Source organism: Phyllobates terribilis, unplaced genomic scaffold (genome assembly GCF_046119375.1).
Source record: "Phyllobates terribilis strain yellow unplaced genomic scaffold, ASM4611937v1 Scaffold_1__5_contigs__length_1240528914, whole genome shotgun sequence".
Lineage (NCBI taxonomy): Eukaryota > Metazoa > Chordata > Amphibia > Anura > Dendrobatidae > Phyllobates > Phyllobates terribilis.
In genome coordinates, this window is record NW_027362761.1 from 604,929,768 (window position 1) to 604,956,893 (window position 27,126).

Sequence of the window (27,126 nt, forward strand, 5' to 3'; positions counted from 1 at the left end):
CAGATTTATACAGCCACCACTAGAGGGAGCTCACTACATACAGATTTATACACTCACCACTAGAGGGAGCTCACTACTTACAGATTTATACACTCACCACTAGAGGGAGCTCACTACATACAGATTTATACAGCCACCACTAGAGGGAGCTCACTACATACAGATTTATACAGTCACCAATAGCGAGAGCTCACTACATACAGATTTATACAGCCACCACTAGAGGGAGCTCGCTACATACAGATTTATACAGTCACCACTAGGGGGAGCTCACTACATACAGATTTATACAGCCACCACTAGGGAGAGCTCACTACATACAGATTTATACAGTCACCACTAGAGGGAGCTCGCTACATACAGATTTATACAGTCGCCACTAGGGGGAGCTCCCGACATACAGATTTATACAGCCACCACTAGAGGGAGCTCACTACATACAGATTTTATACAGTCACCACTAGAGGGAGCTCACTACATACAGATTTATACAGCCACCACTAGAGGGAGCTCACTACATACAGATTTATACAGTCACCAATAGCGAGAGCTTACTACATACAGATTTATACAGCCACCACTAGGGGGAGCTCACTACATACAGATTTATACAGTCACCACTAGAGGTAGCTCACTACATACAGATTTATACAGCCACCGCTAGAGGGAGCACACTACATGCAGATTTATACAGTCACCACTAGAGGGCGCTCATTACAGACAGATTTATACAGCCACCACTAGAGGGAGCTCACTACATACAGATTTATACAGCCACCACTAGAGGGAGCTCACTACATGCAGATTTATACAGTCACCAATAGCGAGAGCTCACTACATACAGATTTATACAGCCACCACTAGGGAAAGCTCACTACATACAGATTTATACAGTCACCACTAGAGGGAGCTCACTACATACAGATTTATACAGTCACCACTAGGGAGAGCTCACTACATACAGATTTATACAGTCACCACTAGAGGGAGCTCGCTACATACAGATTTATACAGCCACCACTAGAGGGAGCTCACTACATACAGATTTATACAGCCACCACTAGAGGGAGCTCACTACATACAGATTTATACAGTCACCACTAGAGGGAGCTCACTACATACAGATTTATACAGCCACCACTCGAGGGAGTTCACAATATACAGATTTATACAGTCACAACTAGGGAGAGCTCAGTACATACAGATTTATGCATTTACCACTAGAGGGAGCTCACTACATACAGATTTATACAGTCACCACTAGAGGAAGCTCACTATATACAGATTTATACAGTCACCACTTGAGGGAGCTCACTACATACAGATTTATACAGCCACCACTAGGGGGAGCTCACTACATACAGATTTATACAGCCACCACTAGGGGGAGCTCACTATATACAGATTTATACAGTCACAACTAGGGAGAGCTCAGTACATACAGATTTATACAGTCACCACTAGAGGGAGCTCACTACATACAGATTTATACAGTCACCACTAGGGGAAGCTCACTACATGCAGATTTATACAGTCACCTCTAGGGGAGCTCACTACATACAGATTTATACAGCCACCACTAGAGGGAGCTCACTACAAACAGATTTATACAGCCACCACTAGAGGGAGCTCACTAGAAACAGATTTATACAGCCACCACTAGAGGGAGCTCACTACATACAGATTTATACAGCCACCTCTAGGAGGAGCTCACTACATACAGATTTATACAGCCACCACTAGGAGGAGCTCACTACATACAGATTTATACAGCCACCACTAGAGGGAGCTCACTACATACAGATTTATACAGCCACCACTAGAGGGAGCTCACTACATACAGATTTATACAGCCACCACTAGGGGGAGCTCACTACATACAGATTTATACAGCCACCACTAGTGAGAGCTCACTACATACAGATTTATACAGCCACCACTAGGGGGAGCTCACTACATACAGATTTATACAGTCACCACTAGGGGGAGCTCACTACATACAGATTTATACAGCCACCACTAGGGAGAGCTCACTACATACAGATTTATACAGCCACCACTAGGGGGAGCTCACTACATACAGATTTATACAGTCACCACTAGGGGGAGCTCACTACATACAGATTTATACAGTCACCACTAGGGGGAGCTCACTACATACAGATTTATACAGCCTCCACTAGGTAGAGCTCACTACATACAGATTTATACAGTCACCACTAGGGGGAGCTCACTACATACAGATTTATACAGCCACCACTAGAGGGAGCTCACTACATACAGATTCATACATTCACCACTAGGGGGAGCTCACTACATACAGATTTATACAGTCACCACTAGAGGGAGCTCGCTACATACAGATTTATACAGTCACCACTAGGGGGAGCTCCCGACATACAGATTTATACAGCCACCACTAGAGGGAGCTCACTACATACAGATTTATACAGTCACCACTAGAGGGAGCTCACTACATACAGATTTATACACTCACCACTAGAGGGAGCTCACTACATACAGATTTATACAGCCACCGCTAGAGGGAGCACACTACATACAGATTTATACAGCCACCACTAGAGGGAGCTCACTACATGCAGATTTATACAGTCACCAATAGCGAGAGCTCACTACATACAGATTTATACAGCCACCACTAGGGAGAGCTCACTACATACAGATTTATACAGCCACCACTAGAGAGAGCTCCCTACATACAGATTTATACAGCCACCACTAGGGGGAGCTCACTACATACAGATTTATACAGTCACCACTAGGGGGAGCTCACTACATACAGATTTATACAGTCACCACTAGAGAGAGCTCAGTACATACAGATTTATACAGCCACCACTAGAGGGAGCTCACTACATACAGATTTATACAGCCTCCACTAGAGGGAGCTCACTACATACAGATTTATCCTGTCACCACTAGAGGGAGCTCACTACATACAGATTTATACACACGGGGTGGTTTGTGTGTGTGGGGGGAGCGGGGTGGGTTTGCTCGTTATCTATAATTTTTGGTGGAGGTGGGATGTTTGATTGCCCTTATACATTTTACATTATTCAGCCGATATCTTAGTCCTGTATTAGGGAGTCATGTCCAGAGTCCTTCGGCAGCGGTTTCTCCATGGAGATCAGAAGGCCCCTTAGGTTCAGCAGATGGGATCATTTTCACCTGCGATATCATCTACTATACTCTAATGTGTATGGGGACCCCCGATACATGGAGGCTGCTGCCGCGTCGCTCTGGTGTTCTTGCGTCCTGCAAGTCACTTTTGGATTCTTCCTGCCTGGAGATGGGAAGATCACCAATGTTATGGAGTTGCCCTGTAAGGGACCTGCTGGCTGTAGCTTCTGGGGCTGGGATACAGGTCATCGGATGTTAGTGACAATGTCCGCGTCTCTTTGTGGGATAATATACGGCAGCGGCCCCGTGGACTCTTCCTCGCGTGACGTCGTCTGGTCCAGTCTAATGATCGCTCCTCTCTCCATCTGTTGTGTCTTCACCAATAAAAACACGAAACTAAGGAAAATCCGAGAAAAAGTGACGGAAAACAGAAGAGCAAATTCTCGGGAAAATGGGGCCGACGTCACCGACACAGAGTGGGGGCGAGATGCTGCACTGGTGACAGGGGAAGGGGGCGAAGAGCGAGATAAGAAATCCTCCAGAAATATCCGAGGAAAACGTAAAATCTGTCTCATTATCATGGCGTGCTCGCCGAGTATTTTGACGAGCTCGGCCTTTCTATTACTGTGGCTGCAGCTGCAAGTGTCACGACAGTTGTGACACATGCAGTGATTGCCTGTCTCTGTTTGCCAGGCAATCACTGCATGTGTCACAGCTGTTTAACAGTAAAAGAAAGGCCGAGCACGCCAAAATACTCGGCGAGCACCCGGGCATGCTCGCCGAATGGGTTAATGAGACATACTCCATCATTACTATTTGAGTCATAAAATGCAAATCATTTGGTATGTGCTGCCCTTCGTGCTGCCAGTCAGTAGGGGGCACCGCAGTGTGGGACTATTGGGCGGATCCTGTTCCTGCTGTTGGGTGGGAAGTAGAGAGTTAACTCCCATGTAAAGTCCACTAGACAATCATAGAGGTGGCCTGCGATGGGCAAGCACTCCCCCCCCCCCCCCCCCCAAGACAGTAAGCTGCTGATTTGTCCTTCTACCATGCTTTACACTGCAGCTCATACTTAGAGGAAGAAGCACAAGGAGGCGGAGCATCATGAAATGATCACATTTAATGAACAACCTCTCAGTTATATACATCTATAAAAAATTCAGATACGGCGAGGACATTTCTCCTGTTGATTTATCTTTTTTTTTTTAATACTAGGATGATCGGTATTAAATACTGAACCCGCGAGGGGGAGGAGCTGTGTTACAAAATACTGGTGTCCCCAGAGAGGGCGGAGCGAAAGGTGCACGATCTCAACACTGCAACATCCCGCTAAGTGCGTCGTCTCAGCAACACAAAGGCAACATCATGGGGTTCACTTACTTTTACCACCCCTTCACTGGACTTCATCTGATCCTGAGTCTTATGGCTTATTCTCCAGTCACATACAGAGCTGCATTCATAATTCTGAGTCTGGAGACGTCCCATAATGCAGCTCAGGCTGGGGCAATGAATTATGGGAGATGTAGAGATTTTTGCAGCTCTGGCTGTGACTGGAGTATACACCGTGATCACTCAGGATCAGTGCATTACACAGTACCCGCCCAGCCAATCATCCTGAGAGATAGATCCGTCACTGATTGTGGGGGAGGGGATGCTTCTTACATCCTATACAGATATCCCGGGAGTGTCTGCCTCTCTCCCGGGGGTCTGCCTCTCTCCCAGGGGTTTTGGGGATTTTTCCGCTGAATTTACCACTTTTTTGTTAAACCCGGTTGCGGATTTTTTTTTTTTTTAATAAAGTGCACAGACGATCTCCGCCTCACTCTAGCGGGTGTAGCATATTTAAAGGGCATCTCCGGTCTCTTCTGATATTTTCAGGACTGGTGCAGGGATCGCTCGCGAGTCACGCGGTGAACCCATTTCCTACAGAGTCTTTATTTGATCCCCCCAGGTCCTTCACATCACAGGTTACACTTTCTCTTTCTTCAGGGAGGAACTTTCTCCTGTGCTCACTGTCGCCCCCTGGTGTGTGATGAGTGTATGGTATATCCCGGACTGGGGGTTGTAGCTTCCTTCATGGTCAGTGCTGCACCCCACCCTGTGGCCTGGGCACCCACCTACCCCTGTATTGGGCCAGTCACCATCCAGTACAGAAGAGGGCACCGTCTGATACATCAGGGAGATTGCTGGAGCCAACGTGTGTGCCCCCCTAGAGACCGCCAGGACATGTCAAGTCTTTCTATCAATAGCCAATAAGAACCTGGTATTGGTATAATCCTGCTGCCAGAGGTATGCACCCGGGCACCTCCAACGCTGCTGACCTGAAGTCCACCTTTATCACCATGGCCCAGCCATTATGGATGTTAGCGGACGTCACATGGTTACTTAAAGGGATAGTCTCTGGCTGAAAAGCCTGAAATAAAATAAGCAATTCTCCCCAATTCAGCCCTCCATGTTTCCTGCAGCGATGATATCAGGTATTCACTGCTGCGACCAATCTCTTCATGTCATCACTGCAGTACCGACAGGGACTGGAGAGGGGAGCGGCAGAGACTGAAGAGGGGAGCGGCAGGGACTGAAGAGGGGAGCGACAGGGACTGAAGAGGGGAGCGACAGGGACTGAAGAGGGGAGCGACAGAGACTGAAGGGGGGAGCTAGCCTTATTTAGTTACTTTAACGCATTTTACACAAATCCTGGATCACTCGTCATACAGTCATGAACACCACGCATTTCGCAGCTCTATGGCTTATCATTAAAAACCGCATAAAAGCCTCGAAATGCGCAGACCGCCAGTGCTGAATGGTGAACTCCAGGGTCTGGACTAGAGGTAATTGAATTCACCTCGAGATATAATGAGGTACAATCGATTCACATTGAATAAACTGGATTGAATGTGAATCGAAGACTCGCTAATTGCTGTACTGGATGCAGCCTCTATTTCCAGCAGAGATTGACAGTCCCCCGGACTGGATCTAGTGAGCGCTGTGGGGTAGGAATCCTCTCCTCTGACACCTCCAGGTCTCGTCAGTGTCCCCTCCTCCCTGAGGAGTGGGTCAGAAAACCATCCTAGAAAAGACACCTTGTGACGGGTCCCCTGAAGAACGTGACCCCCACGGCTGATACTAGGTCACGTGACATTCCATGCGGTAGTGAAACCAGCGCCGCCCCCTTCTGGTTTTGTTCCAGGACACCATGAAATTGGGGAAAAAACTCTCAGAAATGTATGAAAAGTTCTGGGATGAAACGGGTAGATTGTTCAGAGTCCGTAAGAAAAAGGTTCATTAAATCCAAGACGCCCAGAGCAGCGCCAATGTCACTTTCCCTCCCCCCGGCAGAGCATCGGAAACTTTAGAACATTTTTTTCTTGTGGTATCAAATTAATGAAAAAAATTCCTCAGTTTTAAACAAAATTCAAAATTTTATGATGCACAAAATCCAACATTTGGCAAAAAAAATAAAGAAAAATGTAAAAAGGCGCCAACGGTAGAATGAGGGTTATCCAAGGTTATGGGTGATATTGTCCTGTGGCTCAGAAGATACCGGAAGTTCTGCATTACTTCCGGCTGTAATGTTTCCGGTAGGACATCGCCTTTGAGCTTTGACCTGGGAAGCACAGCATGGTGGGATAGAAACGTAGCAGTTGCGTCTTTGGCATGGCGGTATAGCTGTATGATCCCATGACGATCGTAGCGTCCCATCAACCAGAGATCTGTCTGTATAGTCTGAGGCTCCTCCCACGGAGATGCTGTGCGGTCCGTTGTTTTTGCTCCCCTTGTTCTCGTGGTGGCGGCCGTGGTTTTTCCGTTCACATCGGGTGATGATAGGGTCTTGTACTCTGCTGTTTGTTCTCTTCGGCGCTGTGCCGAGCTCCATTCTCGGTTGTATTTGTCCATTGCTCCAAGGGAAGAAGAGAATTTTCGGAACCAATGAAGATAACATGAAAATAATTTGTATCCTCCGTAACATGTGCAAAATAGAGAAAAATACTGAAAAACTTTATGTAGGAATGCGGCAAAGGAATCTGCAAAGAGAAGAGAGAAAGTCGGTGAGTTACAGAAAGAACGTGCGCTGCGCTGTGGTACATGATGGGTTTAGGTCGGTGATGTCACGGCAGGAATGTGCGCCGGGCTGTGGTACATGGAGGGTGTAGGATGGTGATGTCACAGCAGGAATGTGCAGCTAGCTGTGGTACATGGAGGGTTTACATTGGTGATATCACGGCAAGAACGTGCACCGCTTTGTGGTACATGGAGCGTGAAACGCGCGTCAGGGTGGGTGCATCCTTGTGGCAATTCATGCTGGCTCCCATACAAGTATACATTATATACTATTAATCCATACGAGCAGCAAAACAACATCATGTATTATAAGCTGTTTAATCAGACATCTAAGCACTACAGCACTTTATAATTTAAGTATGCATTGATATATATTGTAACAGGTATGTGTCCTGAAGGTTGCTATGTTCCGTGGTATGAAATCCAGCAGTTTCTCTCCAGTATGTTATGTGCTGCGGGGTTAATCTGCCATGACAGGGTTGGGTTTTTTGTGAGTGGCTGTAGAAGATGGGTGGATGGCCCCCTCACCATATCTCCACCTCAAGGGTGTGGTTGGGGAAGTTAAACGTCCAGCTACCGAGTTATTTTCTCAGTTGTGTGTTTGGAGACAAGGAACCTCCAGTTTGTGTGTGTCGAAGCAAGAGAGCTCCACAGAAGTGTTTAGGTGAACTTTGTTGTTGTACCTGGAGCGGGCGGAACCCCATTGGCCTATGAACTGTGCTATTTGTTGTCTTTTGTTTCTCGTTATGCCAGAAAGGCTGTGTTTATTTTGTTGAACCCAGCATTAGTTTATGCCGTGTCCTAATAAATCAGGGGATTAACCCAAGAAGCGTTCCTGTGTCTACCTCTGTGAGAGCCGAGTGACTCGCATTACCACAGTTAGTGGAGAATGCGGGCAACGTTCCAGGAACACATATAGCTGCTACAGAGAACGTTATATGTCCTGGGTAAAAGGTGCCAGCCAGCGAGACATGTCTGTCAGCATGGAGGAGCTGATCAAGCACCTGGTCTAAAGCCATCAGCAGAAGCTCTAGAAGCGAGAACAGCACCATCAGCATTGAGAGCAGCAGCAGCAGCTCTAGCAGCAGCTAGCCCAGCAGGAAACTACTAAGCTGTTGCTACAGCAGATTCAAGTGCAGCAGCAAATGCAGCACAGTAGCAGCACCATCAGGAGCATATATGCAGCTTCTGGCAGATGCCTCACAAGTCCAGAAGGCAGTAAGATGGACCATGCAGAAGATGACCCCGGGGGATGATGTGGTAGCCTTTCTGACAGTTTTTGAGAGGGTGGCTGATTGAGAGAGACTTCCGCCAGAGCACTGGGCAGAGGTGCTGGCGCCATACTTTACAGACGATCCCCAAAAGGCGTATTATGACTTAGCACTGCAGGATGCCAAGGAATACGCCAAATTAAAGACCAAAAACTTGGTACAGCTGGCAGTGACTATGATGGTTAAAGCCCATCGAGTCCACCACTGGGCGTATGCCGGCGACAAACAACCTCGCTTGCAGATGTTTGACTTGCTGCATCTAGTCCAGAAGTGGTTGCATCCAGAGTCTTCCACTCCTGCCCAGATGGTTGTGTGTGTGGTGATAGACAGATTCATCCACTCCATTCCTAGGCCAATAGAGACCTGGGTTGCCCAGCGCGACCCTCGGAACGCGGACGGCCTGGTTGGCCTATTAGAGAGGTAGCAGGTTGCTAAGAAATCGCTTGGGAAACTGGACATCGTCAAGTCCCCGTACTGGAATACCCACGTAGGGGGTCTAGAGCCACAAACGGGGGGCATCCCAATCCCTTTGAGAGTCCCGCAAAAGCTATTGTCAAGGACGTGGTCTGTTGGCGATGACACAATCCTGGACACGTAGCCGCAAGGTGTCATATATCCTCTGAACCGATGAACTGCAACATAGGGTGGCATTGTTCCTATTACACCTATCTGGCCTGTAGTGTGGACTGTCAACCCGGCAAGGGGCCACAGGCGTGTGCTGAACCTATTAATGGGGTCATGGTACTTGGGCTGGAAAAGTCTGGTGACCCTGATCAGTGCTACACTTCCTCACTAGTTGATCCTTGCCAAATCCGTGGGCGTTCATTGTATACACGGAGACGCCAAAGACTACTCTGTGGCCAGAGTAACAATGGGAACAGACTGCGGTGCCCAGTCCCATGAGGTCAGGGTAGTCAAGGACTTGATACATCCGGTCATATTGGGGCTGGACTTTTTCTTGTGGGAAAAGGGGGTCGTACTGAGTGTCTTGGACAAAAGCCAAATTCCTAGGGAAGAAACTCCATCAAAAACAAAGATGGATAAGTTTCCCCTGTGTGTCCTTGTTGGGGAGGAGGACAAGACAGTAACCGAGGAGCCAAACTTCCCTGAGTCGGAAATGTCCGGAGAGAACTTTGGGGCTGCTCAAGTTAGGGACCTTACCTTAAAGGGGGCGTTTAACAATGTTACCGTCTGTAACGGGGTTGCTCAAGACCCATGGGCAGACACCAGATTCCCACACTTTGCAGTTAATGGGGATTAATTGTATCAGGTAACCAACTGAGGGGAGGTGAGATAGTGGAGCAGCTGTTGGTTCGAGGACCCTACCGGCGGAGAGTTTTAGACATTGCCCATTCACATGTTTTGGGGGGACATCTGGGTGTAGAGAAAACTCAGGAGAGGATATTGCAGAGGTTCTATTGGCCCGGATGTAACCAAGAGATCCTAAATTATTGTAGGTCCTGCCCCACCTGCCAGATAAGCGCTCCCTCTCCTCACTTCCGCAGTCCCCTAGTACTGTTACCTGTGAACCCCTTTGGAAGTGCATTGAGGTGAAAGTGAAGAGGTATTGGGAATCCTGCAGAAAATACCTGTGTGAATTGCGTTTGCGAGTGTGAAAGAGCTGCGTGTGTCCGAAGCGTAAGTGCGAACGAAAGTAAGTGTGTGACTTGTTTTTCAGTGACTTTGGATTCAGGGAGTTTGGAAGGGAGGACTTAGGACTGAATTGCTGACTGTATTTCATTCTTTCTTTACTTTTTACTTAATTAATCCACCTGACATACTCATCTGATTCCCCCGTCCATACTTGATACTTAATTGATTCCCCGTCCATACTTAACTGATTCCCCGCCGATATCTAATTGATACACTTGCACATCCCTAATTGATCCCCGTCCATACACCTATATATAAATAATTGTGTTTTGTACTTGTGTATATATATACTGACTGTATCCCCATATTTAGAATGACGTCCATGTTGGCCGGAGCCGTGCAGTGTACATCTTGCGCAATGTATGCATTCCGTGAGCAACCGCTCGAGGATCCATACTGCTGCGAGAGATGTGAGCATATCGTGCACTTGGAAGCCCAAATTCTGGATCTAAGTGCTCAGATAGCGGTACTGAGGAGCATCGACAACATGGAACGGAGTTTGCTGCTCACCGAGCAGACACTCAATGGGTCAATACTGGGGGTGGAGCATAGAGGGGAAGTGCAGGCTGAACAGGCAGGGAGCTGGATAACAGTTAGGAGGGATAGAGGGAAGAAGTATAGGAAGGCTGGTTCAGAACCGGCATTATTGGAGCACGACAGATCCTCTGACCGCCGGGGGAGTGTATGCTCCAGTAATGAGGGGGAGGGGGGAAGTGTAGGGCAGGCAAAACAGGTTCTGGTAGTGGGTGACTCTATTATTAGGGGGACAGACAGGGCAATCTGTCACAAAGACCGGGAACGCCGAACGGTGTGCTGCCTCCCTGGCGCTCGAGTCCGGCACATCGCGGATCGGGTTGACAGGTTACTAGGTGGGGCTGGCGAAGACCCAGCGGTCATGGTCCACATCGGCACCAATGACAAAGTGAGTGGTAGATGGAGGGTCCTTAAAAATGATTTCAGGGACCTAGGAGCAAGCTTAGGGCAAGGACCTCCAAGGTAGTTTTCTCAGAAATACTACCAATCCCGCGAGCCACACAGGAGCGCCAACTGGAAGTTAGGGAGGTGAATAAGTGGCTAAAGAGTTGGTGCAAGGCAGAAGGGTTTGGGTTCATGGAGAACTGGGCCGACTTCGCGGTCGGCTACAGGCTCTACCGTAGGGACGGGCTGCACCTCAATGGGGAGGGTGCAGCGGTGCTGGGGAAGAAGATGGCTAATAGGTTGGAGGAGTTTTTAAACTAGAGACGGGGGGGGGGGGGAACCAAGGAAATAGTTGGGATGTGAGGCAAGCAAGGGGGAAGGGCAGAAGTGAATATAATGAGGGTGGAGAGGGGGGTGGGGATAGTACAGTTAGATCGTTAGAGAAGAATAGGATGCTAAATAACCCCAAAGTTTTATCTTGCATGCTGACCAACGCAAGTAGCCTGACCAATAAGGCGGATGAGCTGCGGGCGCTTATATCGGAGGAGAGGTATGACATCGTAGGTATAACAGAGACTTGGCTAGACGATAGCTACGACTGGGAGGTAAATTTATTAGATTATAGTTTATTTAGAAGGGACCGGAAACAGGGGAAGGGCGGAGGAGTCTGCTTATATGTAAAGTCACTTCTAAAGCCCAGACTAAGGGAAGATATAGGAGAGGGAGAAGAGGGGGTCGAGTCCATGTGGGTAGAGATAGAGGGGGCAAAAAATAATAATAAAATATTACTGGGGGTCTGCTATAAGCCACCAAATATAACAGAGGAGAATGAGAATCTGCTATTAGGACAAATAGACAAAGTAGCAAAACATAATGAAGTGATTGTAATGGGGGATTTCAACTACCCGGATATTGACTGGGAAACAGAAACCTGTAGATCTCAGAAAGGAAAAAGGTTCTTGACAAATATTAAGGATAATTATCTCTCCCAACTAGTGCAGGAACCAACGAGAGAGAAGGCCGTGTTGGACTTAATATTGACTAATAGGCCTGATAGAATAACTGAGGTACAGATAGGGGGGCACCTAGGTAATAGCGACCATAATATTATCGACTTCAAAATGCCCTTCAGTAGGGTTATCAATAAGGGAACAACTAAAACATTAAACTTTAGGAGGGCGAAGTTTGATCAGCTGATAGAAAACCTTCAACTTATTGACTGGGACAAAGTTCTTAATCAAAGGGATACGAATAGTAAATGGGAAACCTTCAAAAGAATTCTGAATACTCAGTGCGAGAGGTATATACCGTATGGGAATAAAAGGGCCAGAAATAAGAGGAAACCAATATGGTTGAACAAGAACGTAAAAGGGGCGTTAAATAGCAAAAAAGAGGCATTCAAGAGATTAAAACAGGAAAACAGTAAGGAGGCACTAATGTGTTACAAGGAAAAAACGAGAACCTGTAAAAAACAAATAAAAATAGCGAAGGAGGAAACAGAGAGACGTATTGCTAGGGAAAGTAGATCAAATCCCAAACTGTTCTTTACGTATATAAATAGTAAAAGGATTAAATCGGATAATATTGGACAGATAAAAAGTGATGAAGGCAAAATCATAGAGAAAGATGAGGATAAAGCTAATCTATTAAATAATTTTTTTTCGACAACTTTCACAAAGGAAAAAGAACTAACAGGCGAAATGAGAAGTGACAAACTTAATCCTCCACTAAGTATGACAAATCTAACCCAAGCTGGGGTACAGAAACGCCTCAGTAACATTAAAATAAACAAATCACCAGGACCTGATGGCATACACCCACGGGTACTAAGGGAACTAAGTAATGTGAAAGACAGACCGTTATATCTTATATTTAAGGACTCTGTTGAGACTGGGTCTGTGCCACTTGATTGGCGACAGGCGAATGTAGTGCCAATATTCAAAAAGGGAGCGAAAAGTGACGCCGGAAACTATCGGCCGGTGAGTCTGACGTCCGTTGTGGGCAAAATTTTTGAAAGCTTCATTAAAGAGGCAATTACGGAGCATCTTGATGCTAATAATCTATTAACCCCGAACCAACATGGATTCATGAGGAATCGCTCCTGCCAAACAAACCTGATTGACTTCTACGAGGAGGTGAGCTCTCGAGTAGATCAGGGGGAACCAGTGGATGTCGTGTATCTCGACTTCTCAAAAGCGTTCGATAGCGTGCCACATAATAGGTTGGTATACAAAATGAGAATGATGGGGCTGGGGGAAAATGTCTGCAAGTGGGTAGCTAACTGGCTAAGGGATAGAAGGCAGAGGGTGGTTATAAATGGAATATACTCAGATTGGGTAAGCGTCACTAGTGGGGTACCACAGGGGTCTGTACTAGGCCCAATGTTATTTAATATCTTTATTAACGACATAGTCAACGGGATAAATAGTAAAATATCAATATTTGCAGATGACACAAAGTTATGTAAAACAATTAATACAAAAGAGGATAGTGCAGACCTACAGAGGGATTTGGATAAGCTGGGTAGGTGGAGCATTAAATGGCAAATGAGGTTTAACGAGGAGAAATGTAAGGTCATACATATGGGAAGGAAAAATGGAAGTCACCAGTACTCACTGAATGGGAAACCATTGGGGAATTCAGAGATGGAGAAGGACTTGGGCATCTTGATTGATAGCAAACTAAATTGGAGTGCCCAAAGTCAGGCGGCTGCTGTAAGGGCAAACAGGGTAATGGGATGTATCAGAAGAGGTATAGCTGCAAAGGATGAGAACATTGTTCTTCCACTGTACAAAGCTCTGGTCAGACCACACTTGGAATACTGTGCTCAGTTATGGGCCCCAATATATAGAAAGGATATAAATGAGCTTGAAAAGGTACAAAGGAGGGCAACAAAATTAATAAAGGGAATGGAGGGACTGCAATACCCAGAGAGGTTGGCAAAACTAGGACTATTCAGCCTGGAAAAGAGAAGGTTGAGGGGGGACATAATAAATGTGTACAAATATGTTAGGGGACAGTATAGAGACCTTGCCCGGGATTTGTTCAAAAGGAGGGATATTACGGTAACAAGAGGGCATTCACTAAGACTGGAAGAGAAAAGGTTTCAGCACCAGCATAGGAAGGGGTTCTTTACGGTAAGAGCAGTGAGAATATGGAATTCACTGAGTGAGGAGACGGTAATGTCGGATTCACTAAACCAGTTCAAGCGGGGACTGGATGCATTTCTAGATACCAGGCAGATTTCAGCATATACTTAAAAATAAAATAAAATAGTAGGTTGATACAGGGATTTATTCTGACTGCTGGTTTCAGAGTCGGGAGGGAATTTTTCCTCAGGTGAAGATTGGCTAAATCATTTGGGGTTTTTTCCCTCCTCTGGATCAACTTTAGCAATTACAGAACTAACAGGTCGAACTTGATGGACGCAAGTCTTTATTCGGCTTTACAAACTGTTACTATGTTACTATGTGATAGAGGTCCCATTTGAGAGAATTGTCATGGACCTAGTAGGTCCCTTAGTTAAATCAGCATGGGGCATCAATACATCCTAGCGGTCATGGACTATGTGACCTGATACCCAGAAGCGGTACCACTAAGGAACTCTTTGGTCAAAAGTATAGCCCGGGAACTTGACCATATTTTTGCCAGGATGGGCATGCCAAAGGAGATCTTGACTGTCCAGGGAACCCCCTTAATGAGCATGGTGATGAAGAAGCTGTGTAAGGTCCTCTAGACTGCCCAGCTGCGGACCTCAATTTACCATCCGCAGACGGATAGCCTAGTAGAACGTTTCAATAAGACATTAAAAGCCCATGCTCCAGAAGCCCATTGAGAAGGATGGTTGAGACTGGGACTATCTGCTTCCGTCTCTGTTCTTCTCCATCAGAGAAGTTCCTCAAGCCTCCACTGGCTTCTCAGAGTTCGAGCTCCTGTATGGTCGACTTCCACGAGGGCTCCTAGACAAAGCCAAGGAAATCTGGGAAGCTGAGGTCACGCCCCACCGAAGCATCATAGAGCACGTCGCCCAGTTGCTGGAGAGAATGGCAAAAGTGATGTGAAAGTGAAGGCGCATCTTCTTCAGGAACAGGAGGCACAGGCAAGGGTGTATAACCGATCAGCGAGGCTGAGGCAGTTCCAGCCTGGGTCCGCGTGCTGGTGCTTATCCCCACGGTTGAGAACAAGTTCCTAGCCAAGTGGCAAGGACCATACGAGGTGGTGGAAAAACTGGACGAGGTTGATTACAAGTTCTACCAGCCAGGATGAAGAAAGCCTCACCAAGTATACCGCGTGAACTTGCTCAAGCCATGGTGAGATCGGGAATCGCTGGAAGCTCCTTGCCTGGGAGCCCGTCCAAAAGCCAAAGTGGAGGATGTCTCAATTGTGGAGGCTCTATCGCCTGCCCAGAAGTAACAGTGTTGAGAACTGCTGAAGCGGAACCGTGACCTGTTCTCTGAGTTGCCGGGGTGTACGCAGGTGGTGGAGCGTGACGTGCTGACAGAGCCGCACATAAGGGTGAACCTTAAACCATATAGGATTCCCAAAGCACGCAATGAGGTAATCTCAAGTGAGGTAAAGAGAATGCTAGACCTCGATGTGATAGAGGAGTCAAAAAGCGGATGGTTGAGTCCTATCATCCTCGTGCCACAGCCCGACGGGGAGTGGCGGTTTTGCAACGCCTACCGCAGGCTGAGTGATGTGTCTACATTTGACGAGTACTTGATGTACCGCGTTGATTAACTCGTTGAGAGGCTTGGACCTGCGAGGTACAGTACATTATCACCCTCGACCTGACAAAGGGCTACTGGCAGATCCCCATGTCCCAGAGTCCCAAGGAGAAGACGGCATCTGATGGGTGCTTTCAATACATCAGAATGCCTTTCGGACTGCAGCGGGCCCCAACCACCTTCCTGAGGGCCATGGATCAGATCCGAGCTCCGCATGAGTATGCCACAGCCTACCTTGATGACATTGTGGTCTTCAGCCCAGACTGGGGTAGCCATGTACCAAAGGTACAGGCAATTCTGGATGCTCTGAGGAAAGCAGGGTTTACTATCAATCCAAAAAAATGTGCCATAAGGAAGGAAGAGGCCAAGTACTTAGGCTATATCGTCGGGAGAGGCGAAATTAAGCCACATGTAAACAAGGTCGAGGCAATACAGAAGTCCAAGAAGCAGGTGAGGGCGTTTTTTGGAATTGTGGGATATTATTGGCGGTTTATCCCTAATTTCGCTATAATTGCCTCACCACTGATGGACCCCCTAAAGGCACCAAATCGACGATGGCCAAATGTACTGCTGAGTCAGAGCTGGCATTCCATGAGCTGAAGCTGGCTCTGTGTAAACATCTGGTGCTGGTCGCATCGGACTTCAGTAAAGAATTCATGGTCCAGACGGATGCTTCAGAACTTGGGTTGGAAGCCATGCTGTCTCAAGAAATAAATGGGGAAGAACATCCCATCCTGTATCTGAGCCGGAAGATCTCTTCCTGCGAGAAAAACTATGCCATTGTTGAGAAAGAGTGCTTAGCCATTAAATGGGCTGTGGATACACTGAAGTATTACCTACTAGGCCGTAGGTTTACATTGGTGGCAGATCATACACCTTTGAGATGGTTAAGGGAAAAGAAGGGCAAGAATGTCCGGGTGACTAGGTGGATCTTAGGACTACAGGACTTTAGTTTACACGTAGAGCATAGACTCGGAAAGTTACACGGTAACGCGGATACCCTCTCCAGAATTCCCTGTTTGGGGTCTGAAGGTGCCAAAACCCCCAGATTTGGGCAGAGGGGGAGGGGGATATGTGACAGGGTCACTGGTGATGTATGTGAGGGAGATATGTGTCATAAAGTTTGCTATCTTCCGTGATATGAAACCCAGGAGTTTCTCTTCAGCATGTTATGTGATGACAGGGTTGGGTTTTTTGTGAGTGGCTGGAAGAGATGGGTGGGACGGCCACTCACCATATCTCCACCTCAAGGGTGTGGTTGGGGAAGTTAAATATCCAGCTACTGAGATTTTTTCTCTGTTGCGTGTTGGAGACAAGGAAGTCTCCAGTCTGTGTGTGTGGAGTTAAGAGAGCGCCACAGAAGTGTTTAGGTGAACTTTGTTGTTGTTGAACTCTTGCATTTTTGTCATTATTTCACAAACCTTCTCTGGATCTGATTATCTATATTACTTAGGCGATTTCTGTGTTATCTACATGTCTGCAGTTTTGCATTTGTTCTGATACCTAGCAGCTATTTATTTATTTAATTGGATTGTCCATTTACAAATCTAATTATTGATTGGGATAGGATTATCTATTTGAACTTTTAGATTTATCTGCCATCGTGATTGTGCGCTCGCTTTTTCTATTGGTTGTTTTTCTCACCCTTGTACACTTTTAATTCTTGATCAATAAAATATCTAATATATTGCACCATTACTATTGACCTTTTTGTAGTTTTTTTCATCAGTTTGGTTATACATAGAGGGTGTAGAATGGTGATGTCTCGGCAGGAACGTGCGCCGCGCTGTGGTTATATGATGGGTGTAGAATGGTGATGTCTCGGCAGGAATGTGTGCCGCGCTGTGGTTATATGATGGGTGTAGAATGGTGATGTCTCGGCAGGAACGTGTGCCGCGCTGTGGTTATATGATGAGTGTAGAATGGTGATGTCTCGGCAGGAATGTGTGCCGCGCTGTGGTTATATGATGGGTGTAGAATGGTGATGTCTCGGCAGGAACGTGCGCCGCGCTGTGGTTATATGATGGGTGTAGGATGGTGATGTCTCGGCAGGAATGTGTGCCGCGCTGTGGTTATATGATGGGTGTAGGATGGTGATGTCTCGGCAGGAATGTGCGCCGCGCTGTGGTTATATGATGGGTGTAGGATGGTGATGTCTCGGCAGGAACGTGCGCCGCGCTGTGGTTGTATGATGGGTGTAGGATGGTGATGTCTCAGCAGGAATGTGTGCCGCGCTGTGGTTATATGATGGGTGTAGAATGGTGATGTCTCAGCAGGAATGTGTGCCGCGCTGTGGTTATATGATGGGTGTAGGATGGTGATGTCTCGGCAGGAACGTGCGCTGCGCTGTGGTTATATGATGGGTGTAGGATGGTGATGTCTCGGCAGGAATGTGTGCCGCGTTGTGGAATTACATTATATTATTTGAAATTACTATTACCTCCTTCTGTGGTTGTGTCGCTTTTAGTGTGTTTTCATTTTATGATCTATTCCTTAATAAAGATTTAAATGTAATTGATTTACTACTTTTATTGGTTCTGTGGTTATATTCTTTTGTGTGATTTAGAAAGTTGTGGTACATGTAGGGTTTAGGTGGGTGAGATCCCGGCAGGAACGTGCGCCACGCTGTGGTTATATGATGGGTGTAGGATGGTGATGTCTCGGCAGGAATGTGTGCCGCGCTGTGGTTATATGATGGGTGTAGGATGGTGATGTCTCAGCAGGAATGCGTGCCGCGCTGTGGTTATATGATGGGTGTAGGATGGTGATGTCTCGGCAGGAACGTGCGCTGCGCTGTGGTTATATGATGGGTGTAGGATGGTGATGTCTCGGCAGGAATGTGTGCCGCGTTGTGGAATTACATTATATTATTTGAAATTACTATTACCTTCTCCTGTGGTTGTGTCGCTTTTAGTGTGTTTTCATTTTATTATCTATTCCTTAATAAAGATTTAAATTTAATTGATTTACTACTTTTATTGGTTCTGTGGTTATATTCTTTTGTGTGATTTAGAAAGTTGTGGTACATGTAGGGTTTAGGTGGGTGAGATCACGGCAGGAACGTGCGCCACGCTGTGGTACATGATGGGTTTAGGTGGGTGATGTCACGGCAGGAACATGCGCCACGATGAGGTACATGAAGGGTATAAGTGGGTGATGTCACGACAGGAACGTGCGTTATGCTGTGGTACATGATGGGTTTAGGTGGGTGAGATCCCGGCAGGAACGAGCGCCGTGCTGTGGTACATGATGGATTTAGGTGGGTGATGTCATGGCAGGAACGTGCGCCGCACTGTGGTACATTATGGGTTTAGGTGGGTGATGTCACAGTAAGAACGTGCGCCACGCTGTAGTACATGATGGGTTTAGGTGGGTGATGTCACTGCAGGAACATGGACCGTGCTGTGGTACATGTAGGGTTTAGGTGGGTGATGTCATGGTAGGAACATGCGCCGCGCTGTTGTACATGATGGGTTTACGTGGGTGATGTCACGGTAGGAACGTGCGCCACGCTGTGGTACATGTAGGGTTTAAGTGGGTGATGTCACGGTAGGAACGTTTTCCACACTGTGGTACATGATGGGTTTAGGTGGGTGATGTCACGGTAGAAACGTTCTTCGCGTTGTGGTACTTGATGGGTTGAGGTGGATGATGTCACGGTAGGAACGTTCTTCGCGCTGTGGTACATGATTGGTTGAGGTGGATGATGTCACGGTAAGAATGTTTTCCACACTGTGGTACATGATGGGTTTAGGTGGGTGATGTCATGGTAGGAACATGCGCCGCGCTGTTGTACATGATGGGTTTACGTGGGTGATGTCACGGTAGGAACGTGCGCCATGCTGTGGTACATGTAGGGTTTAAGTGGGTGATGTCACGGTAGGAACGTTTTCCACACTGTGGTACATGATGGGTTTAGGTGGGTGATGTCACGGTAGGAACGTTGTTCGCGCTGTGGTACATGATTGGTTGAGGTGGATGATGTCACGGTAAGAATGTTTTCCACACTGTGGTACATGATGGGTTTAGGTGGGTGATGTCACGATAGAAACGTTCTCCGCGCTGTGGTACATGATGGGTTTAGGTGGGTGATGTTGTTGTAGGAATGTTCTCCGCGCTGTGGTACATGATGGGTTTAGGTGGGTGATGTCACGGTAGGAACGTTCTTCGCGCTGTGGTACTTGATGGGTTGAGGTGGATGATGTCACGGTAGGAACGTTCTTCGCGCTGTGGTACATGATGGGTGTAACGGGTCTGGGAGGCGGAACCTCTGAGCAACTCTACAAGGGGGCGGTCCTTGTGAGGAAGCGGGTGGCTCCCAGGGAAGACGGGCAGGTAGTCACGGCAAGTGACAGGGACAGTCTCTGGGTAGAAGGGCAGGTAGTCACGGCAAGTGACAGGGACAGTCTCTGGGTAGAAGGGCAGGTAGTCACAGCAAGTGACAGGGACAGTCTCTGGGTAGACTAGCAGACAGGTAGCAGGTGGACGCTCCCAGGTGAGCGGGCAAGAGTCTCTGGACGGGCAGGTGGTCACAGCAAGTGACGGCAGAGTCTCCAGGTAGGCTAGCAGGCCGGTAGCAGGTGAGCGCTCCCAGGTGAGCGGGCATGAGTCTCCGGACAGGCAGGTGGTCACGGCAAGTGACGGCAGAGCCTCCAGGTAGGCTAGCAGGCAGGTAGCAGGTGGGCGCTCCCAGGTGAGCGGGCAAGAGTCTCTGGACTGGCAGGTGGTCACGGCAAGTGACGGCAGAGCCTCCAGGTAGGCTAGCAGGCAGGTAGCAGGTGAGCGCTCCCAGGTGAGCGGGCAAGAGTCTCTGGACTGGCAGGTGGTCACGGCAAGTGACGGCAGAGCCTCCAGGTAGGCTAGCAGGCAGGTAGCAGGTGAGCGCTCCCAGGTGAGCGGGCAGGCTGGTCCATAGACAGACTGACAGGTGTCGGAAGGCAGACCGTCGGACCGCAGGCTTGCAAGCAGGTAAGCGGATATCAGGCAGGTATCAAGCAGGAATCTGGCAGGTGACTGGCAACGGGACCTGAGGGCTGAAGCAGAGTGAAGGCTTTGCAACAACATTGCTCGGGCACCTCCATTTTGGAGGAGGTGCCTTATATATGGTGAGGTCCTCCGGCCATTGGCCGCGGACTCCTTAGGACGGCGCGCGCGGCCCCTTTAAGAGAGGGGGAGCGCGCGCGCCCTAAGCACAGTGGCCGGGAAGCAGCGCGCGCTGCCAGCAGAGCGGGAGGAAGACGCCGGGCACAGAGCGGAGAGGTGAGGGGAACAGCGTCCCTGCCTAGCAGGAGGCAGGGACGCCGACGCTACAATGGGTTGAGGTGGATGATGTCACGGTAAGAATGTTTTCCACACTGTGGTACATGATAGGTTTAGGTGGGTGATGTCATGGTAGGAACGTTCTTCGCGTTGTGGTACTTGATGGGTTGAGGTTGATGATGTCACGGTAGGAACGTTCTTCGTGCTGTGGTACATGATGGGTTTAGGTGGGTGATGTCATGGCAGAAACGTGCACCGTGCTGTGGTACGTGGAGGATTTGGTTGGGTGATGTCACAGCAGGAACATGGACCGTGCTGTGGTGCATGATGGGTTTAGGTGGGTGACGTCACGCCAGGAACATTTGCTGTGCTGTGGTACATTGAGGGTGTAGGATAGTGATGTCTTGGCAGGAACGTGCACCGTGCTGTGGTACATGATGGGTTTATTTGAGTCGTTTGAACTTATTTAAGGGTCACAAGAGGAAAAAATCTGCACAGCAAAAAGCTAAGACCACCAGCCATCTTACAATCCGATCTTACCACATGAGCAAAATCCCAGCTGGAACCAGTAACAACGTGAAGATCCAGGACGCTCTGACCGCCGTTGATCCTACTGTAGGCTCTGGGTCACAAGGTTTGGTGGTTGGAGGCGCCACATAAGTCGTCGTGGTTGTGGTTGTGATTGTCGTTGTCGTCTCTGAAAGGAAGAGATTGATGCATTTATGTTATTATCTACCGGAAATTCATTATAAAAGTGATATATAAACTCCACAACGCTGAGGAAGAGCGGTGAACGATGGGAATCACTGAATGGAAACGTCACCCATCTGCAAGTGATGAAATATGGAAACAACATTATCAGAACATCTCGATTTGTCACTTTTGTTACTTTGTTGTGACTTTTGCTTTCTTTTCTGATGACGTCACAATCTCGAGTGATTAACGCCAGATGGTAACGATGGAGGACGCTGAACACCGGGCAATAACTTAATAGTCGGGCTGCGATCTACTGTACATGGAGGACGCTGAACACCGGGTCATAACTTAATAGTCGGGCTGCGATCTACTGTACATGGAGGACGCTGAACACCGGGTAATAACTTAATAGTCAGGCTGCGATCTACTGTACATCGTAAATCCAATAATCCGGCTACCGCCGCCCGGAACGCACTTTATAAATTAGAGGTTTTGTACGTGGAAGTCGACCATCTGTGCAGTGAACGCCATCCATCCTCATCTATAAGGAGACGTTACATCCCACATCCCGTCAGTCACGTCTTTGCGGCATAATTCATATCGTAAATCCGCTTCTCTCCACCCCTGGGACTGTAACGCACATTCTGCTCTAAATAACAGGATTTTCCCCAATGGCCGGGAGTCAATTACGGGGGAACGCGGAGGATAATTATGATCTATGGCTTGTTACGGCTTCAGTCCCGCCCAGTGTACGCCAAGCACCTCAGCGAGCAGCTGCCCGGACAGGAACCTGTGGATTTTAAATGCAAGTTTCTTGTTGGTGAAGTCCCATCAACTAAACTGCATGAAGCGCTGACAAGTAAGTGAAAAGTGTCGCAATGTGCAAGATTTCAAAGCATCATGGGGCAGACCAGGGGCGAAACTGTGGGCATCACCAGAGTGCAAAACTGTGGGCATCACCATAGTGCAAAACTGTGGGCATCACCCGAGTGCAAAACTGTGGGCATCACCCGAGTGCAAAACTGGGGGCATCACCAGAGTGCAAAACTGGGGGCATCACCACAGTGCATGCAAAACTGGGGGCATCACCAGAGTGCAAAACTCGCGGGCATCACCAGAGTGCAAAACCACGGGCATCACCAGAGTGCAAAACCACGGGCATCACCAGAGTGATACAATGTAACTAAACAATATACGACATGGAGAAAAGTATTGGGCCCCACGTTTTCATCAATGTATAATATCTGGTCCCATTGGCCCCCAGTGAATAACATCCGGATTCTCGCCCCCCGGTGTATGACATCCAGATTCTCGCCCCGCTGGTATATAACATCCAGATTTTCACCCCCTGGTGTAAAACATCCAGATTCTCACCCCCCCAGTGTATAATGTCTGGATTCTCGCCCCCCGGTGTATAACATCCAGCCGCTCGCCCCCATTGTATAACATCTGAACTCTCGCAACCAGTGTATAACATCCAGTCCCCTGCCCCGGATGTATAGAATCCAGCACAATTGCCCCCCAGTGTATAATATCCAGACTCTCGCCACCAGTCTATGAAACCCAGCCTCTCACCCCAACAGAGGATAACATCCGGTCCCTCACCATCGGTGTATAAAATCTGGCCCCACTGACCTCCAGTGTATAACACCCAGCCCCTCACCCCCAAGTGTATAATATCCGGCCCCATTGCCTCCCAATGTATAATATCCGGCCCCATTGCTCCCAGTGTATAACATCCGGCCCCCGGTGTATAACCTCCGGCCCCTCACGCCAGTGTATAACCTCCGGCCCTTCGCTCCCAGTGTATAACCTCTGTGCCCCTCGCCACTAGTGTATAACCTTCGGCCCCTCACCCCAGTGTATAACCTCCAGACCCTCAGCCCCCAGTGTATAAAATCTGGCTCCTCAACCTCCCCCCACATTTAAAACCGCCTGCACCATGCCCCCCGGTTTATACCCTTCAGCCCGACGCTATGCCGTTTGCCTTTAGTATCATGTGACAGAACGGCCGGTGGTGCAGAGCTCCCTGATACCAGCGCGGTCCTGTAATAGGAGCAACCAGGGTAATGTCCGTCCATGAAATTTCTTCCTCCTGGATCTTCCCCCATCACCTGTGAGTGATATTATTGAGAAGTGGAAGGAACCGCAGAAAGAGACCCCGTAAAGTCACAGAGCGGGGGACCGAGTGCTCAGGAGCAGAGGAGGGCAGTAAAGTCACCACTGCTCTGCTGACCCCATAACTGCAAAGCTCAGACCTCCTCTGGTGTCCGAACAAACACTGTGCCCCCGCCGGGAGCTTCATGGCCGAGCAGCTGCATGCAGCCGTACATCACCAAGCACAATGCTGAGTGTCGGATGGAGTGGTGTAAAGCCGCCAACACTGGACTCTGGAGGAGATGTGTTCTGTGCAGTGACAGAACCGCACATTATCAGCTGATTAAACTCCAGTGCCCTCACTCCTGGCAGCTCAGCGCTATACACTGACAGGAGCGATTACACTCCTGTCAGTGTATACAGTGCTGTCCTCTTCAACAGTCACATCAGTGATTGCTGATGTGACTGCTGTAGAAGTGACCCAGATATTTGTGGGACACTGGATTATGTCATGAGGCAGAGAGGTGAGGGATATGGTTGTTTGTTTTTTTTTACAGGTGACAATGGCATCTACGGATTAGGTGTTAGGTGTGTATACTGTGTTTTTTTTATTTTTAAATAAAATTCCACATGGTTTTAATCATTTATTTAAAATAAAAGACTTTATTCTGGCCGTGTCTTTATTTCCAAACCTTTACTATGGGGTTAGTAATGGGGACGTCTTATAGATGCCCTTATTACTAACTTGGGCTTCATGTCCGCTGCCAATACAAGACTGACATGAACCCCAGCCTTATTACTCCACTTACCATCACATCAGGGTAAGTGGGAAGAGCGGAGGCTAAACACCAAATTTGGCGCATCTTATGGTTGCGCCATTTCTGGGACTGCTGAGAGCTGATATTATTAGCCTTGGAGGGTGCCCGGATCCATGACCCCTTCCCTGGCTATTAATATCAGCCTGCAGCTGTCAGCCTAGACTTTGCTGGCTAAATTTTATAGGGGGACCCTATGTAAATTTTTTTGGGGGGTCCCCCTGTAATCTAACCAGTAAAAGCTATGCAAACAGCTGTGGGCTGTTATTAATAGCCAGGGGACCATCTTTAGCTAATGGCCCCTTCGCCGGCTAGTAATATCAGCCCCCAGTACACTGTGTTCAGAATTATTAGGCAAATGAGTATTTTGATCACATGATACTTTTTATACATGTTGTCCTTCTCCAAGCTGCATAGGCTTGAGAGCCAACTACTAATTAAGTAAATCTGGTGATTGCATCTCTGTAATGAGGAGGGGTGTTGACTAATGACATCAACACTCTATATAAGGTGTGCTTAATTATTAGGCAACCTCCTTTTCTTTGGCAAAATGGGTCAGAAGAGAGATGTGACGGCTCTGAAAAGTCACAATTGTGAGATGTCTTGCAGAGGGATGCAGCAGTCTTGAAATTTCCAAACTTTTGAAGCGTGATCACCGAACAATCAAGCGTTTCATGGCAAATAGCCAACAAGGTGGCAAGAAGCGTGTTGGCCAAAAAAGGCGCAAAATAACTGCTCATGAATTGAGGAAAATCAAGCGTGAAGCTGCCAAGATGCCATTCGCCACCAGTTTTTCCATATTTCAGAGCTGCAACGTTACTGGAGTATCAAAAAGCACAAGGTGTGCGATACTCAGGGACATGGCCAAGGTAAGGAAGGCTGAAAAACCACCACCTATGAACAAGAAACATAAGATAAAATGTCAAGAATGGGCCAAGAAATATCTTAAGACTGATCTTTCAAAGGTTTTATGGACTGATGAAATGAGAGTGACTCTTGATGGGCCAGATGGATGGGCCAGAGGCTGGATCAGTAAAGGGTAGAGAGCTCCACTCCGACTCAGACGCCAGCAAGGTGGAGGTGGGGTACTGGTATGGGCTGGTATCATCAAAGATGAACTTGTGGGACCTTTTAGGGTTGAGGATGGAGTGAAGCTCAACTCCCAGACCTACTGCCAGTTTCTGGAAGACAACTTCTTCAAGCAGTGGTACAGGAAGAAGTCGGTATCGTTCAAGAAAAACATGATTTTCATGCAGGACAATGCTCCATCACATGCATCCAACTACTCCACAGCATGGCTGGCCAGTAAAGGTCTAAAAGAAGAAAAAATAATGACATGGCCCCCTTGTTCACCTGATCTGAACCCCATAGAGAACCTGTGGTCCATCATAAAATGTGAGATCTACAGGGAGGGAAAACAGTACACCTCTGGGAACAGTGTCTGGGAGGCTGTGGTGGCTGCTGCACGCAATGTTGATCGAAAACAGATCAAGCAACTGACAGAATCTATGGATGGAGGCTCTTGAGTGTCATCATAAAGAAAGGTGGCTATACTGATCACTAATTTTTTTGGTTTTTGTTTTGGCATGTCAGAAATGTTTATTTCTAAATTTTGTGCACTGATATTGGTTTACCTGGTGAAAATAAACTAGTGAGATGGGATTATATTTGTTTTTTATTAAGTTGCCTAATAATTCTGCACAGTAATAGTTACCTGCACAAACATATATCCTCCTAAGATAGCCAAATCTAAAAAAACCCCACTCCAACTTCCAAAAATATTAAGCTTGGATATTTATGAGTCTTTTGGGCTGATTGAGAACATAGTTGTTGATCAATAATAAAAATAATCCTCTAAAATACAACTTGCCTAATAATTCTGCACACAGTGTAGTTGGCTTTCCCTCTGCTTCTTATGAAAATGATGCGGGAGCCAATGCTGTTTTTTTTAATTTTAGGCTATGTGCCCACGATCCGGACGTAACAGCTCCTTGGACGGAGCATATTTTTGCTGCATCCAAAACACTGCGTTCTATTGAATGCAGATAAATCTGCATGTGTTCACTGAATCATGGGAATTTCTCGCATTCAATACATTCTAGTTGTCAAATTTCTGTTGCACAATTTCACATGCTGCGGTCCTGAAAGATGCGCCGGATGTCAGTGTCCGCGTGTGATCCGCAGCCTCAGATGCACACATAGTGGGCCTATGATTTCTAGAGATCCCATCCACTATGCTCGAAAATCTGGCCGCTGCGGGTTTGACGCTGCATAAACACGCAGCGCCAAATCTGTGGCATTTCCTGATCATGGGCATGTACCTAAACTCAATCGCAGCATGTCAGTTTCTGTAGCAGAGACGCTAGTCTCCGCTGCAGATTTTAACCGATTGAAATGTCATTATATGCGGTGGATCCGCATGTACTGACCAAACAAGTGCAGCGTTAGGAGTAATGGGATTAGGTGACCTTAGCTTTAGTAATGAAGAGG

General features: G+C 47.6%; 1 protein-coding gene across 8 annotated transcripts in view; it reads right to left on the reverse strand.

Annotated features, from left to right (window-relative positions):
• Positions 1-4,242: 4,242 nt before the first annotated feature.
• Positions 4,243-27,126, reverse strand: part of CNTFR (ciliary neurotrophic factor receptor) — an 869,018-nt gene continuing 846,134 nt past the window's right edge. For 5 of the 8 annotated variants that reach the window (XM_073683161.1, XM_073683177.1, XM_073683152.1 and 2 more), the window contains 2 exons: positions 21,569-21,725; positions 4,243-7,163 (listed from right to left, as the gene is read on the reverse strand). In XM_073683161.1, the coding sequence (XP_073539262.1) occupies position 7,163; positions 21,569-21,725 (158 nt within the window). In that variant the 3' untranslated portion in view covers positions 4,243-7,162. Of the gene's footprint in view, positions 7,164-21,564; positions 21,726-27,126 lie in introns of those variants that run through there. The other 3 variants (XM_073683136.1, XM_073683119.1, XM_073683127.1) reach the window with 1 other exon arrangement.